Genomic DNA, 17,912 nt, shown 5'->3' on the forward strand with positions numbered 1-17,912 from the left:
CATATTTAAGTACTACTTGTAGGGCAAGTATGGAAGAGTCGAATTCTTTGAGTTTTACTGTAGAAGAAGTTTCTTTCATTTTCAAAGACAAAGGAAAGGTTTGCTATGCATGTCACTCTGGGCTGACAATATTTTTTTCCTTTAGAATCTGGAATATGTCTCCCCAATCTTTTCTGGCTGTAGAGTTTCCTTTAGAACTAGACTCTATGATTTTTCAACCATTTGTCCTCTCTGTGTCGTTTAAAAAATTATGTTGAGGCTGTCATTGTAGCATAGTGCATATGCATTACTTGTGATCCACTTCCAAATCAGCTCTGTGTTAATATCACAGGAAAAACAGCAGAAGATGGCCCAAGTGCTTGGGACCCACCACTCACGTGGGAAACACAGAAGAATCTCCTGCTTGGTGGCCTCAGACCAACACAGCTCTGAACATTGGCAGCTATTTGAAAAATGAACCCACAGACGGGAAGTTTCTCTTCCCTCTTTCTATCTCCCTCTCTATCTCACCCCTCCCTTTATAATCTTTGAAATAAATAATAAATCTTAAAAAAAATCACATACCAATTTCTGGGCAAACTAGATTATTATTAAACCACCTGAGCATTTCATTAGAACAGGATGAGAAACTTTTTTTTTTTCTGATAGAGGCTATTTGGATATTTACACCATACATTTACAAAGTATGCATAATTATCCAAAACTTTACCAAAGTCTCAAAAATGTTTAAAATCAGGCTATTAAGTCAAATGTTTAATTAACTCACCCCTAACTTAACAGGTATAACTCTGGTAAGGTGAATGAGTTATCCAGCAATGATATGGCCGCTGCTTTTGCACGTTTGCTTGGTCACTTCTGAGTGCAGCTGGCTCTTTACAATGGTAAGTTTAGGAAAGAATTGCTTTCAGAAGTAAGCTGTTCTGAATGCACATTCATAATTCAATGCATGTCTCCTCAAAATCGTAAAACCATCACTGCTTATGTAACATTTACAAAATCAAGCAGTAGGAGGTTGTTGTACCTAGCTTTTAGCTCAGCAATGCTTTGTACCTGAATGGTTTCACGTTGTAAGTTATCAAACACATCAGCTGCTTCCACACTGAACAGCACGGCAAAGATGTTCAATTCCATTTTTCTATTTTTAGCATCCTTGAATCTTTCATTAAATGACTCCGTTAGTTTCACATCACCAACAATAGCAAGTGTCATAGAAGGTCTTTGTCCTTCCATATTGGAGAAATGCATTGAGTTATTCCTTTCGAGTTGCATTTTTAACAGCTTATTTTTTAATGCAAACCAAGTAGGGAGAGGAGAGGTTGGTTGGGGTCCTGCAGCTTAACATTCAGCCCTCAGAGGTACTTTGTAATGTCCACCAGGAATGCTAGCTCATAAAGCCACTGGCTCTCAATGAGTCCCCTGACAAGTTTTCCCTTCATTTCCAAGGACTGCCTGACTACTTCCCATAATTTCCCAAGTCTCAAAAGCATGACCCTGTGAGGCAGCCACCACACTTGCATGTAATAAACAAGATGGCCATACCCAGAGTTAAGATCATCCAATGACCTCTTAAAAATTGACAGCTGTTACACCCTTTGCCTTTCGCAAAATGCATGTATGTCACTGCTGTGGACATTCTATGGGTTAGTGGCAATTATTATGCACAGTAACTGTATGTGTATAGTGTATGACGTAATAGAATATAATTAAGCCACTCAGGCTGACAGGATTTTCTTTCTTAACAAATGTGATTAACCCATTTTTGTGAGTCAATGATGGATGGAACTCCATCTGCAATCAGCCACTTAACTTTTCAAATTTTAACTCAGTTTTACCCTTTGATACACAAGTTTCAAACAAGTCCACATTCCTTGTGATGCCATCAATGGCTTCCTTGGAAGCAGTTCCATTTGATGCTGTTGCATAAACAAAAAATCTCAGTCAGGTACTATTTGTTATGACTGTTGTTTTGTCATAAGCCATACAGAGAAATCTTGGAAATCAGCAAAATTTTTCAGTGGTTTTTCAATGATTTATACTAAGTTAGAAATTTAATCTGAGAAAGTTGTCTGATACAAACCAACACTCTAAAGCAATTTAAATTTATCTGGTGCTAATAATTTTGTGACAGCCAGAATGAAATGTTTTCCACTTAACTCTACATAATGTTTCAGTTTCTTTACAAAAAAACAAGCTGCTTAGCTTGTTCACTATATAATTTATAGGAATAATGCTGTCTCTATTAAATGGAAGCCTTGTGAATTTGGTTTGTGATTTCAAACTGCACTGAAAATCAATGATTTTACCAAGACACATTTGGTTCTCCAGGTAGCTGAGTTTAGTATATTTTAAGCTGTAATAACACTCACACTGCCTTTTTGTCATTATTTCTAACACATCACAATAACCTACATATACAGTTGAACTTTGACTTCAATCAAAAAATATATATAATTTTTGGCCATGTGTTTTGGAAAGATTGAGACCCTGCAAAAACTTGTTTTCCTTGCAATTTCTATTTTTGTATATCACAGCTCTTATGTTATGATAAGCCTTCATGTGTGTATTGCCACCAATGTGATTATTATGCTTTTACCACTGCTCTAATCTTGAATTTTTAATTTGGAACACCCTAAACTTCATTATCATTAATCCTTGTGGCCTTTACTGTATACTATAATTTCCTTAATCTTCATATGAGACTCTCAGTTTTTGTGGGGCAGTTGATTATGAATGCATGCATAAAGACTGGGTTGGAGTCATTGTCTGTGTCAAACATCATTGACAAAGCAGTCAGCATCATTGTCAATGATTAGAAGCAAAGTCACCACCATCACAAGGAATCACATGACTGCATCTCATCAGCATATGGCTATAGTTTCACCGTGTGTATACACCCAGTCCTCACAGTGTGTATACACCCAGCCTGCCCGGTATCAGTTGTCTTGAATCACCATAATACAGGCAGACACACTGTGGGAAGCCAGAGAGATATAAATGTGTTCCTCCTATTGTGTACTTTTATTTATTCTGTATATCCTATATTGGAGTTCCTCATACATCTCTCAAGCTTCACACTATTATAAAGAATCCCTTAACATAAAGTTATGTTGATTTAAATTTATATCTCCTGGATTCATTGATTTATAGGATTGTCCCAGCAGGGCCATATCAAAGGATTTCACAGGCAGTATTATGGTCTGTGGGCCATAAATTCTGTATACTTGCATGAGAGAAGCAAAACATAACAAAAGCTAGGAAAATATAAGGAAGAAATAAATACAATTTTTGTTAGAGAAAGTTTTTTAATAGAGTACAGAAAGGTAAGAGGAGATAAGGTTTCCTTTGATAAATTCAGAAAGAAAAAAATTTAAGACATTCAGAACAGGTTGAGCAAATAAATTGAAACAAAGGAAACTGTAAAATAACTTTTGCTTTTACGCATGCAAGGGAGGAAGGAGGAAGAAGTGGTGGTTAAACAGAGATGACGCATGTTTGGCGGAGACCTAGCATGGTCTCACTACTTTACATGTGCCAGGAGATCCACTGTCCAAAATCCGAGAACTTTCTCATTTGGCTTCAACTTTTTAATATCAATAAATGAGGCAAATATAAATATATTATTTACAACTTCTATATACATGTCATAAAGTCATGGTTACTTCTTCAGTAGAAAACAAAACAAAACAAAACAAAAAAACACTCTCATGTTACCCCTTAATGGACAAAAGACATCTTTTGAGAATGGTGGAAGTGCTCAACACTGGGGCTGTGTCGATAGTTTTGTAACTCAGTAAACAGTGAAATCATCAAACTTAAAATAGCTGATATTCATGGTACACAAAATATATCACAATAAAGATATTTTCAAATATGTCTCTACTGTTCTCGTTGATGTTTTAGACAAATAGGATATCAAATTCAGAACCTTCTGTCCACAAATGAAAGGATCAGTGTTAGTATGCAGACATCAAACAACATGGGCGATAATACTGGCAACCTTCCCATCTGACCAGGGACTAATACCCAGAATATGCCAGAACTCAGAAAACTCAACGACAACAACAAGAAAAAAACAGCTCTGTTAACAAAAGGGCAACATCAAAAAACACTTAAATAGCTGAATTATGGATTTATGACACTTTGTGAAGGATTATTCCATTGTATTGATATAGTGGAAATCAGAAGGAGAGTTTTAGGGAGGGGGGAGAAAAATCCTAGAGCCTATGGAACTGTATCATCCAATAATTAAATAAATAAATAAATAAAAATGGGGAAAGGACCTAAATAAACCACTCTTAAGAAATACAAACGATCAAAAAGCATGAACAGATGATCACCCTCACTAACCATGTGGAAACAACAACAATGAATTGTTACTTTACCTTTGCCATAGCAATGGCGACTTCTAAAAAGACAGAAAGTGAATATAAAGAGAGGAAGCAGCAAGTATGAACAAAGGGAACTCTTACATAATACTGGTGAGAGTATAAATTAGTACAACAGCTATGAAAAACAGTATGTGGATTTCTTTTAAAACTATAAATACAAATGACACATGACCCAAGAATGCCACTAGAATTTATATATCAAAAGTTGTGGGCCGGGTGTATCAGCCTACTGGCTAGAGTCCTCACCATTCAGGCACCAGGATCCCATATGACTGCAGGTTCATATCCTGGCTGTTTCAGTTCCCTTCCGAGCTCACTGCTTGTGGCCTGGGAAAGCAGTCGAGAATGGCCCAAAGCCACAGGAGCCTGCTCCCATGTGGGAGACCCAGAAGAAGCTCCTAGCTCCTGGCTTCAAATCAGCTCAGCTCCGGCTGTTGCGGCCACTTGGGGAGTAAACCAGCAGCTGGAAGATCTTTCTCTGTGTCTCTCCTCTCTGTAAACTTGCCTTTCCGATAAAAATAAATAAACCTCTAAAAACCAGTTGTGAAATCACTTTATCCAGGGAATACCCAATGCTATTCACAAAAGTTGAGACACAGAATCATTTGATTTTTGTCTGGGTAAAGAAAATGAGGTATTAAACACAAAGGAATACTATTTAAACATAAAAGATATGAGATCCTGTCACTCAGCAGCAAAATGAATAGAAGCAGAACCCAGTGTTAAATGAAATAAACCAGATACAAAACAACAAATTTCATGTTTCCCCTCATACGTGAATATTTAACAACAACAACAAAAAAACCTCCACCTGATTAACATTTTGAATACTAGAGGCTGGAATGGATGAAAGAAATAAAGTTTAGATAAAAATACCAACAGCTAGCCGAAACTGTATGTGGTTCCTTGTTTGCGATAAATATGTCAACCTATTATGATGTTCATTAAAGATGATGGCGGTGGGGATTCTTTATATATTCCTGTATTTTACAACAAAATACACGATATGTATGTATTTATTTACTTGAAAGCCCGAGTTACATTAAGAGAGAGGGAGAGACAGAGAGCACTCACTCTCCAACTAGTCAAAGCAACCAGCTCTGGGTCAGGCTGAATTCAGAAACACGGAACTCCACTGTGTTCTCCAGCTGGCAGGGACCCGAGTACATGAGGAGTCTTCTGCTGCCACTCTGGCACATTAAAGGAACCTGAATTAGAAGTAGAAGACCCGGGGCACAAACCAACTTTGATATGGGATGCTGATCCAAAAGTCGTAGGTTACAGTGCCGTGCCACCACACCAACCCTGATCTCAGGGCAGCGCTTCAGATATTTTACTCTTTTCAAGTGTACAATGCCTAAATGCTTCCACAGGATATTATTTTGTCAATCAATGATAGTCCAACTTTTTTAATACCCTTTTAAAATGGTGACCTCTAAGTCTAAACGTGTTAAATGTGAATTGTTCTATATGTGCAGCATTATGAATGGCCTTATTACTTATCTAAACTAATACATCCTATTCTGCTTAATAATATTGCAGAAATTACCAGGTAAATACTCTGCCAAAATAATAATATGCTGCTAACTAAAAGCTTTTTAAGTCATTGTATCATACATTTTGACTATATAAAATATAAGTTTAAAAAATAGCTAGAAATTGTGCCCATAGAATTTACAGCCAAAGAAATTTACTCTAAGACAGTATACACTATTTTTTTAGCATTTTTCATTTGAACATTAAAATTAATAAATATTTAAGGATTGGGCAGGAGAAGAAAATTTAGAGCTGAGCAAGTGAAATATTGCATCCCTTCATTGTAGTATCCCTAACCTTCCTTTAACTATCTGTTTAGTTTCAATACTGTTTTTTTTTATAGAATATATCACTTTTTAGAATGTACAGTCCCTGCACATATAGGCCATAAGGACCTTAATTCCCATAAAATCTCATTGAGTGGTTCCACAGTGAACAAAACGATTCCATATAAATGCTGAGGACTTCCACAGCTTGATCTCCAGTCCAGATTGCGTTCCTGAGTTCCAGATACATGTAGATGGCACATAAACACAAATTCATATTTCATATACAATGCTCAAAATTCATTTGTTTATTCTACATGTCCAGTATCAAATTCTGGACTCTCTCTACAATTCACATTATCTGTCACCTGCACTGTCACCCATTAAATTGTGGACTCTCACCAAGCTTTCTCATCCAGGGCCTCCTGCCTCAGGCAGTCATCTTTCACTCTTAATCTCATTGTCCACACACTCAATAAACACATTTTATTAGTTATGTCTTTTTTAAAAAATATATATTTAAAATATAACAAATGCTCCCAGTACCACTTGGCAAAGCCTTCACTAGCTCTCATGTTTCACCGCAGCAGCCTCCACGTCTCCCTGTCTCCACGGCGCTTCCACAGCCCACTGTACTCTCCTTTTCAGAGTAAGCCCTTCCAATTTAAAGAAGTCACATCAAGGCCATGCCAGGCTTTGCTCACTCAGGATTAAAAACACAGTCTCCTTTCAATGTTATTTTCTCTTGCTTTCTCTTTCACTCCCTCTCAACACCATTCGCGCTCTATTTTCTAAATGTTATTTTATTAGCATGTATCTTTTTTTTTTTTTTTGGTAACAGTTTCAAATGGTAAAATTATGACTGAGTAATCTGCCTTTTTTTCAGTATTCAAGCCCAGCGTCAAATCTAGAGGGAAAAGTTTATAAGAGCTTGTGGAACCTATGTGACTGAGAAAGGTTTTCAAGCTTCTCAAATCGAGCAGGAATGTGTGTCAGAACAAGTTTTGAGTTTACTTTGACTAAGTCACACGTTCTCTCTGATTCACACCCTTTTTATGTGTGGTGAAAAGGTTGAGTTGTAGAGCTCATAAAGGTCATACTCTATGAGAGAAATATCTACACATAACCACCAAAAACATATCTAAAAGGCATGCTTATCTCAAAGACCCCACAGACAGGCAGGGGTCGCATTGCAGGCTGGATGCTATCTCAACTGCAAAAACAACACGTGGGAGCCTGGAAAAGGTGGTCTGTGAGGAGCAGTGAAATGGGTCATGTGGCGCGCTCTCCAGGGGCTGCGCAGAAAGGATGCCAAAACCTATGGTTTCTGAAGAGAACAGACATTTCGGGGTAGGGGACAGATGGCTCCAGGTGACAGGATAAAGGGGTCAGGGGGTGCTCTGTCCTTGAGAACTAGTCTTGGCTGACACAAAGCTCCAGTTAGGACAAACCGCCTTTCAACACAGATTTGGCAACACGTTATAATTTCACCTTCTCCATTTTGTGACGCACGCTGAACCACTCACCGGGTCATCAGGGCGGGAAGGTTTTATGAACTGACACGTTGTATTCCAGGCCCAGTGCGGACCAACAAATCCCTAGGTGGCCATTTGCACCTGAGGCCGTTGCCAGGGTAACGGAGCAAGCAGCCTGGCTCCCCCCATCACGGTTTTTTCAGCTCTGGGCTTCGGGGGCGTGGTTACGTGCGTGACGGAAGAAAGGGGCGGGACAGACGCGACGCTCGGGGAACGCGTCCCCCAGCAGGACGCATGCGTACTATACTGCGAGGGGGATCGCTCGGCGGATGTGGAGGTATGGCAGCCGCTAGGGTCTTTCCAGACGAGTCTCTGCGAGAATCTACCCAGCGAAAATTACGAAGGTTCTCCGCGCTGAGAGGTACCGAGGAGACACCAGGTTCTCCCCCAGGCAGCAGAGGGAAGGTGCCTTATGGACTCCGTGGTTTCCTGGACTGTCACTTCCTGTTCGCTCACCTGCGGGCCTGCCACAGTGACTGAGAAAATGACAATATTCCCCTTGATTTTTAAGCTGCTGCTGCCCGTCCTTTATGTTATGCGCTTTGCTTCTCTTTATTCCTAGCAGAGTATAACTTAGGAGGGAGAATAAAGTTTTGATTTGCTTAGTGAAGCCAGAAATTGAAGTTGCGGTTGCTTAGTTCATCACTTGAAGTTATTTAGATCTCGGGGGTCTCAAGCCTGATATTTTGACACTTAGAAGCACATCTGATTTTACTTTTCTCTCAATCCCTTGTCCACTTCACCAGTTTTCTCGGTAATGTACATGCTTACAGAGAAGGGAAGCAAAACGTGAAAGAATTACTGATTGAAAATTCAAGGTGTTGGAGAGCTTGCAATAAAAGACTGTTATGACTTTTAATATAGCTTATCACTCTCAAAACAGCAGTGTCATATTTTTGATACTGCTTTATAAATTCAGACTAGTACGTTGGTAACAGCAAAATGTTCAGGACTGCTGCATGCTATTTGACAAGTCCTGTTTGTTTGCTAGTAAAAACCCTTATCCAGCAAAGAGGTTTCAACTGTCGCCAGTTTGAATGGGCTCACTGGGGAGTTGGGACCCTTTCTGTTACCAGAGCTCTATATCATATCGTGGTACTTGTGTGAGCTGCTGGGACACATCTGGAGGTGATACAAAGTGAAGCACCCATGTTTGTGAACAGAAGTACGGATGAAGCCTTTAGCTGAATTTTAGTGAGGAAACCTGGAGTTAACCTGATACGTCAAAATTTACCTTCAAAGCTGGAGATTCATTTATCTCCTTGTATTTTCTCCTTATTGAGGAATTGCAGTAAAAGTTCTTGGCAAGTTAAAGTTTTATTCAAGAAGGATCATAATTTCCGAAATTCTAAATAATGAGATTATAGAACATAAAAGGAAGGGGTCATAAAACGAGGGAAAATAGCAACTTGTGGGCAGGCCTCATGAGAACCGTCGCTGGCCAGAAAGAGTTCACTCAATTCCAAAGCAGAGTCTAGGTTTTGAAGATGTCAGTTCACGTTACTTTTCCCCCTCTTTCCCATGATGCACACGGTAGAGCTGGCGAATTCTAATAATGCTTGTTATTATTTCTTTTTTCAAAATAGGCCAACACGTAGCACCTGGAAAATTTTGGGACGTAGTTGCTATAACAGCAGCTGATGAGAAACAGGAACTTGCGTACAAGCAACAGCTTACAGAAAAGCTGAAAAGAAACGAGTTGCCTCTTGGAGTTCAGTACCACGTTTTTGTTGATCCTGCCGGAGCCAAAATTGGTAGGCCGTGTGGTCAGTTCCATCACATAGGTTCTAAGCAGAATAATTCTTCTCTACCTATTCTGTTGCTTTTTGCGGTTGTTTGCTCTTTTTTCTACTTACATGAAGATTTCATGTGTTTCATACACACAATTTGATACAGGGTACATCCTAAACGCCCTCCCTTTCCCTTCCTCTTCCTTTTCCTTTTTTTTTTTTTTAATTTTTTTGCCATGACAGAGTTTTTAATTTAGTCACAGGGTTAATCTTCTACTGAAGAAAAAATATATAATCCTATTCTGTAGGAATGTAACGAAGTGCTATAATAATAACCAAATCTTAAGATGTTAATTTCACTCATATACTAACTTGTTGCCTTTTATGTGTACCTGTGTGTGCACACGTGTGTATCTACTCTACATGTGCTATTGCTATTGTGGCACAGTGACTCAAGTAGCCACCTGTGGCACCAATATTCTGTATGAGCCCTTGTTTGAGTCCTGGCTTTCCATTTTCGATCCAGCTTCATGTTAAGGCACAGAAAGTTAAAATTGTATTGTTGTGGTCAATAAGGCAGCTGTCTCCAACCCTGACCTTCAAAAACTTTAAAAAAATGTAAACTACTGTTTTTTTAAAAAGAGGAAAAGCAGGGCCCTGTGGCGTGGACTAGTAGCTAAAGTCCTCAACTAGAACACCCAGGATCCCATATGGGCACCAGTTCTAATCCTGGTAGCTCCACTTCCCATCCAGCTCCCTGCTTGTGGCCTGGGAAAGCAGTCAAGGACGGCCCAAGGCTTTGGGACCCTGCACCCATGTGGGAGACCCGGAAGAATTTCCTGGATCCTGGCTTTGGATCGGCATATCATCAGCCGTTGCGCTCACTTGGGGAGTGAATCATTGGATGAAAGATCTTCCTGTCTTTCCTCCTCTCTGTATATCTGACTTTCCAATAAATAAATAAATCTTTAAAAAAAAAAAAAAGAAAGTGAAAAGCATAGCAATTGTTCTTACCAGTTGTTATTTAGTGTAAAAAAAAAAAGTCCAGAAAGCTTATTTAAAATAGATTCTTAGTATTGAAATTAATCATACAGTGTAATTTACTTTGCACCTTGTTAGTTGGTGGGGCCCTTAAAACCCCACTGTATCAAATCAGAAAAAACACATGGTTGGTGTCATGACCACAATGTGGAAAGCAAAGAAAAAACAAAATCTGTTGGAGTAAGTATCACAGAATATTTATTTTAAAGCCCTCAATTAGTTCAGCTTTACACTGTAAGCTTCCATTGCAAAAAGAATAAATGGTGTTTTCCTGAAAGCTGTTTTCCAAAGGGATTAAAATGAATCTTCTTGATTTAGACAGGCTATCTGTGTATAAAATTACAGTTCTAATTAGCCAATATATTTTTGTGGTAATACTGTGGTAATAGCATTTAGATGGTTTTATGTAAGTAGGGCTTGAAAATCTTTTTAAAAGAGAAAAATAACAGATGAGATTATGTCGTGAAAGAGTTACTTAAATATTTTTATGATTTGTACTCAGTCATTCATTGTGCTTGCATTATACCTGGTATATAACTTAGTGGATTATAGAATTGTTTCTGAGGAGTGAAGGCTGCCCTCTGAGTTTCATTACTGACATAGCTTTGTATTATAATCTCTGTGTCTGTGAGAGCGAGGGAAAGCGCTAGTGTGATTCTGATTCCACTTGTTGCTTCCGTCACATGCCCGCAGTGGCTTCAGTGTGCGGCCATAAGGGTAATGAGCGTTGAACCTGGGAGCCGGGATCTCCGTTCAGGGCTCTCAAATGCATGGCAGGATCCAGACGCCCACACTCCTTATCTTTTGCTTTATTTGCTGAGGTGGCTTTTCTTTTGCCAACGTCTTTGCTCTCTTCCTACATAAATAATAATTCACAGTCGTTTCCTTATAGTTGCAATAGATGAGCTTACCATAGCTTCAAAGTTTTATTACCATTCTATGGAATAAGTTGTATTTTTTCACTTTTTCCTTAAGGAAATGGAGGATCGACGCTTTGTGCTCTTCAATCTTTGGAAAAGCTGTATGGAGATAAATGGGGCTCTTTTACCATCCTGTTAATTCACTCTGGTAAAGTTATACTTCATTTATTTGTTTGTTTTTAGAATTTCACTTTTGGGAATTTTTTTCTTTTGCTTCACTGAATATGCCTGCCTCTTATTTTCAAAAAAAAAATTTTTGAAGTTATTTTGCTCTGAAAAAGTAGCTCATCCTTTCTTTGGTATTTTTAGATTATAAGTAGCATAATGATTTTTACAAATTGTATCTAGGATTCATGATGAAATACATTAGCAGCTTTTCTTGGATATTACTTTCTTTTTTTTACCTGTGATGCATGTAGAAAGTTATTTTCCTAAGGCCCGACTCATTTGTATGAGCATTTCTCGAGAAGACTTCATGGAGAATCTTCAGTATCAAGGAGGCTGATTTAGCATTGCGAGTGCCAGGTATTTGCCAGATCAGCCAGTCTGGCATGCCGTGTAATTATTGGTAGCCAAAGACAACAATCCTTAAGAGAATTTTTAAAGCAAAAGGAAAAAACCCGCAAGACCTGCAATAGCAAGCATGTACACCAAAGAGGAAATGTTAAAGCAAAACAAAATCTGAAGAATGTGATCTCAGAGTAAAGAATACATTATTTTATTATTTTTTAAAAGATTTTATTTATTTAATTATTTATATTGGAAAGTCAGATATACAGAAAAGGGGAGAGACAGAGAAGAAGATGTCTCCCCAAGCAGCCTCAGCAACTGGAGCTGAGCCAGTCTGAAGCCAGGAGCCAGGAGCTTCTTTCGGGTCTCCCACACGGGCACAGAGTCCCAAAGCTTTGGGCCGTCCTCGACTGCCTTCCCAGGCCACAGGCAGGGAGCTGGAAGGGAAGCGGGGCTGCTGGGGTTAAAACTGGTGCCCATGTGGGATTCTGGCGCGGGCACAGCAAGGATTTCTGCTGCTAGGCTACTGCGCTGGACTCAAGAATAGAATATTTTAATTGGATACATTTATTTGTGTAAAAATTAGTTATGCAACATCACTTCAGCGCAGTGACAATCATTTTAGGACACTCATCTACAAGGCTTCTAAGATGTTTTCCATGTGATTCAGGTACAAAACAGTGATTCTTTCTATGAATATTTTTATAACATAAATTTATTATGCTAAAATAAAGTATTCAAATTCTGAGTTTAACATTTAATAAAAAATATTTTTTTAATTTAATTTAATTTTTTTAAGATTTATTTTTTTTTTAATTTTTATTGGAAAGGCGGATATACAGAGAGGAGAGAGAGGGAGGAAGATCTTCCATCCAATGATTCACTCCCCAAGTGAGCACAACGCCCGATGCTAGGCTGATCCAAAGCCAGGAGCCTCTTCTGGGTCTCCCACGCGGGTGTAGGTCCCAAAGCCTTGGGCCGTCCTCGACTGCTTTCCTGGGCCACAGGCAGGGAGCTGGAAGGGAAGCGGGGCTGCTGGGATAGAACTGGTGCCCATATGGGATCCCGGGTGTGCAAGGGGAGGACCTTAACCACTGCGCCACCGCGCTGGGCCCAATTTTATTTATTTATTTTTTTTAAGATTTATTTATTTATTGGAAAGTCAGATATACAGAGAGGAGGGGAGACAGAGAGGAAAATCTTCCATCCAGTGATTCACTCCCCAAGTGAGCGCAAAGGATGATGATATGCCAATCGAAAGCCAGGATCCAGGAACTTCTTCCGGGTCTCCCACATGGGTGCAGGGTCCCAAAGCCTTGGGCTGTCCTTGACTGCTTTCCCAGGCCACAAGCAGGGAGCTGGATGGGAAGCGGAGCTGCTGGAATTAGAACTGGTGCCCATATGGGATCTCGGAGCGTTCTAGGTGAGGACTTCAGCTGCTAGGCCATGCTGCCAGGCCCTTTTTAAAATTTTGTTTCAGAAAAATACTATCGTCAATATGAAAAAAATTAGATGCCATAAAACATAATTAAAAATAGATCACGCTTAAGCTGATATAGTATTGACTAGTTTTTTTGAATAGGGTAAATAGGGAGTTAGTACCTCTGTTGAATGCTGAATTTTTTTTGCATTCATCATTGATATCATAAAATGTGACTGACAAGTAGATTCTACATTTGCTGCTGCTTTAGAGTAAACCAGATGAAGATAAGTAACTGCAATGTGATGGACCAGATTTGAGCTCATTTTTGTGCAAGTAGCTGTAAGCTACCACTTTCTAATTTGTTTTACTAATGTAACAAAAAGTATTTAATTACCTAAAATAGAACATTTTTCAAGGAACTCAAAAATTTTAATTCTTGTTTTAAGAGAAAGACCTTATTATTGAATACCAATTATAATAAATTTATCTTTAAATCCTTTCAGTTGATAGAATAACTTGAAAGGATAGTCTGAAGAACAGTTAAGTAACTAGAATTTGGAAAGGGTATGTTCATATTTTTCTTCATAAAGTCAAGTCTATGTAGTAGAGTTTGTGCATGGTTGAAATTTATATAAAACATCATGCATTAGCTCATAATCTTTTTTACTTGTACATTTAATTCAAAACAGTTCAGACTCTAATGTGTTAGAATTCTTTTCTAACTTAAAATGTTTATGGTAATGCAAATATCCAAAGGAGAATTGTGCTTTGAATTTTTAATCTGGACTTCATTATTTCCTGAGTTGTATTGTAACTCAATTTCTATATTAAACATATAGAAATATTTTGAGTTGTTAGTGTAGAGTAAAAACAATCATGAAATGAAGCACAGGACTTGTGATTTCATTGTTGACTTGACCTCTTGGTTATACTCTTCTGGAACTCTGCTCTTTGTACTTTTTACTTGTTGAAAATTAGTTAATGGTGCATGAAGCCTATGATTGTAAAATGCCTTAAAATTATGTTTTTATACACATTGAAGGAAAAATTAAAAGAAGGTAGGAAGGGAAGTATAGTTACCCATTTAGAACTTATGACTATAAAAACCACGGATTATTTCCTTTTATTAATAAAAATTATTGAAGGAAATTTTTATATATAATAACACTTTACATGAATTTTTTGTTTTAATTTTATAGGTGGTTACAGTCAACGCCTGCCTAGTGCAAGTGCTTTGGGAAAAATCTTTACAGCTTTACCTCTAGGTAACCCCATTTATCAGATGTTGGAACTGAAGCTAGCCATGTACATTGATTTTCCCTCACACATGAAACCTGGGATTTTGGTTACCTGCGCAGATGACATCGAACTGTACAGTACTGGAGAATCTGAGTGTGTTAATTTTGACAAACCAGGCTTCACTGCTTTAGCTCATCCTTCTAGTTTGGCTGTAGGCACAACGCATGGAGTATTTGTCTTAGAACCTTCTAGCAGTTTAAAATACAGGGACCTTGAATACACATGTTGCCACCGTTTCCTTCATAAACCCAGCATAGAAAAAATGCATCAGTATAATGCTGTGTATAAACCTGCAAATTTTGGTCCAGAGTACTTTGCTGGGGGTGATAGAGCCTATATTAAATTGAATTCTGAGTATGTCTACACGGATAGCCTGTTTTACATGGATCATCAGTCTGCAAAAAAGTTACTTGCTTTTTATGAAGAAATAGGCAAATTAAATTGTGAAATAGATGCATATGGTGACTTTCTGCAGGCTTTGGGACCTGGAGCAACTGTGGACTATACCAGAAATACATCAAATGTCACTAAAGAGGAGTCAGAGTTGGTAGAAATGAGGCAGAGAATATTCCATCTTCTTAAAGGTACACCACTGAATGTCGTTGTTCTTAATAACTCCAAATTTTATCACATTGGAACAACTGAAGAATATTTGTTTCATTTTACTTCAGATAACAATTTGAAGTCAGAGCTTGACTTCCAACCAGTAGCTTTTAGCATCTTCCCAAATATAACAGAATGCTCTGGTAAGACATCCTGTATCATTCAAAGTATAGTGGATTCAGGGTGCTTTGTGGCTGCGGGCTCGGTTGTGGAATATTCCAGATTGGGTCCTGATGTTTCAGTTGGAGAGAATTGCATTGTTAGTGGTTCCCATATCATGACAAAAGCTAACCTACCTGCATATTCTTTTGTATGTTCTGTAAGCTTGAAGATAGATGGACACTTAAAGTATTCAACTATGGCATTTGGAGTGCAAGATAACTTGAAAAAGAACGTAAAGATACTGTCAGATATAAAGTTGCTTCAATTCTTTGGTGTCTGTTTTCTCTCATGCTTAGATATTTGGAATCTTAAAGTTACAGAGGATTTGTTCTCTGGAAACAAGGAACAGCTGAGCTTGTGGAATGCTCGCATTTTCCCAGTTTGTTCTTCTTTGAGTGATTCAGTTACCATGTCTTTAAAGATGTTAAGTGCTGTAAAAACCAAGTCAACATTCAATTTAAATAATGATAAGTTAATGTCCATTGAAGAGATGCTGATGTACAAGGATGTGGAAGACATGATAACTTACAGGGAGCAAATTTTTCTAGAAATTACTGTAAACAAAAAGCAGTCTGACTTGTAAATATCTTAAATGTTGTTTACTTTGCCTTTCTTTCAACAGGATTATGAATAGAGGTGTTTTCTGTAAGCTTTTCTTATTTCTGTGAAGTCAATTAAAATTACAGTGCAACATGATTATGTCATATCATTGATAACTCAAAATTACATAAATCATTTTATGGGCAATGTTCAAAAATAACTTCAGAAAATTGATTTTTCAATGTTCAGTTAAATTTTCCTTTCAGTTATCATGGTTTTGTGGCATGTTAGTTTATTTATATAATAAATATTTTATTAATTTTTAAAGTATTTTCCTAATCATAATTTTAGAATTTTCATCTTTAGGGCTTTGGTTCCTTTAAAGTTCGAACAGTTTATTGATAATTCTTTCCTCAAGTATAGATCAGTTTTGAGAAACTAATAAAATGACATATTATTTTCAGAGTATTTTAATAATAATATAGACTTTTTTAAAAAATTTACTTTGGAACGAAAAAGCAAAAAGAAGATTTCTGTCTACTGGTTCATTCCCTGAAGGTCTGTTACTGCCAGTTTGGGCCAAGATGAAAGCCAGGAGAAAAGTACTCCATCTAGGACTTCACATAGTTGGTAGTGACCCAGTTATTTAAGCTGTGACCATTACGTACTGGAATCTGCATTAACAAAAGCGAGAATCCAGAATTGCAGCTGGGTATCAACCCCTACTCTATAGAACCAGGCGTGTCAGCCAGCATCTTCACACTAGGCTAAGGTGACCAGCCTGAAGAAATGCTTTTGTAGAAAATAATTCGTAACTGACAAACTCAAGTTTAAATCATTGTATCATACACAAGGTTATGATTTTTTAAGTTAGATAACTAGATATTCTGAGTGCTGCAGTCCATGTAAGAAACTAGCATTTCACTTGTTGATTTTGTCAAAAGGAAACAAAAACATACTCGTTGTATGCTGTACACTTACCATATGGTAAATTTTCCGTGAAGTTTCCTTCTATAAGCCAAAAGCAAATACAATTTAGTTGTCTGTGCAGAATGTAATGCAAATAATTGAGATTTGCTGAATGAAAATTTAATTTTACTATGTACATTACATTCAGTTTTTTCCACTGACCCTTTTAACAGCAGTGTTCAATTGCCAGATGAACTGATTTTACTCTCTGTTTCGTCAGCAGTCCGTACACTTGATGAAGCTGAGAAACAGCAATTGGCCAAAAGATAGACAGAGAAAAACAAAAGAACAGAGCAGATAATACACAGATGAGAAACAGTTTCAAGAAAATGAGAATTAGCTGGAATCCCAAATCATGCATTCCTGTTTCAGTATTAGCACAAATGTCTTCATATCAAAGTCTAATAATTAGAGACAGAGTTGTCAGAGTTTCATGTTAAGTTAGCATGAACAAATTGGAGCAAAAGCTGATCTGTGCTGCTTTTATTTATGCATTAACTTGTCAATATAAAAATAATTGGTAAACCAAAAGTGACTTGCCTATAACCCTCAGTTGTAAAGTATTTGTATGTGTTTGTTTTTTCAAAAATCTTACAAGGAGAAAATTAAAAATACATAGTAGTTATTATTTAACATCTATTGTTTTACTTGCAGAATTTTCAGAGAATGTGTTAGTCATTCATTAAGTGAACACTGATTTTGCCTAAAATGTGCCATCATTTGTATGAATTACTGTTATGATCCATTAAGAACATAACAAAACATAACCAATAAAATACAACACAGTACTTCCTTTTTTTCACTTTAGATTTTACATGTAAAGGAAGTATCTCTTAGTTACACTGAATTATAAATATTCCCATTTAACAATCTTCCATATACATGCAAATGGACAAGTGAAACGCTGAGGTGTCGTTATATTTTCGTAGTCAATTCTTCTGATGCACTGCCAACTCAGAGTTTTTGATACCCACGTTTCCATCCAGTTAC

The 17,912-nt window shown here is 37.6% G+C and overlaps 2 protein-coding genes across 3 annotated transcripts in view; one reads left to right on the plus strand and one right to left on the minus strand.

The window, feature by feature from the left end:
* The window catches only part of LRRIQ3 (leucine rich repeats and IQ motif containing 3), an 89,310-nt gene extending 81,442 nt beyond the window's left edge, over positions 1-7,868 (minus strand). Inside the window, exon 1 of the mRNA XM_040987247.1 lies at positions 7,717-7,868. The gene's annotated coding sequence lies outside the window, so the exon portion shown is untranslated. The remainder of the gene's footprint in view (positions 1-7,716) is intronic.
* Positions 7,869-7,961: 93 nt separating this feature from the next.
* Positions 7,962-16,194, plus strand: FPGT (fucose-1-phosphate guanylyltransferase). Of its 2 annotated transcripts, XM_040987285.1 has the most exons (5): positions 7,975-8,086; positions 9,312-9,479; positions 11,472-11,564; positions 14,549-14,614; positions 15,377-16,194. In XM_040987285.1, exons 1-5 carry the CDS (start codon positions 8,005-8,007, stop codon positions 15,994-15,996), a joined length of 1,029 nt encoding a protein of 342 aa, XP_040843219.1. In that variant the 5' UTR covers positions 7,975-8,004; the 3' UTR covers positions 15,997-16,194. The 2 variants fall into 2 exon arrangements, with proteins under 2 accessions (XP_040843218.1, XP_040843219.1); XM_040987284.1 differs by having other exon boundaries at positions 7,962-8,086; positions 14,549-16,194.
* The last annotated feature ends 1,718 nt before the right edge of the window (positions 16,195-17,912 follow it).

The sequence above is a fragment of the Ochotona curzoniae genome, unplaced genomic scaffold (assembly GCF_017591425.1).
Source record: "Ochotona curzoniae isolate NIBS_2020 unplaced genomic scaffold, NIBS_Ocur_1.0 contig_4612, whole genome shotgun sequence".
NCBI classification, from domain to species: domain Eukaryota; kingdom Metazoa; phylum Chordata; class Mammalia; order Lagomorpha; family Ochotonidae; genus Ochotona; species Ochotona curzoniae.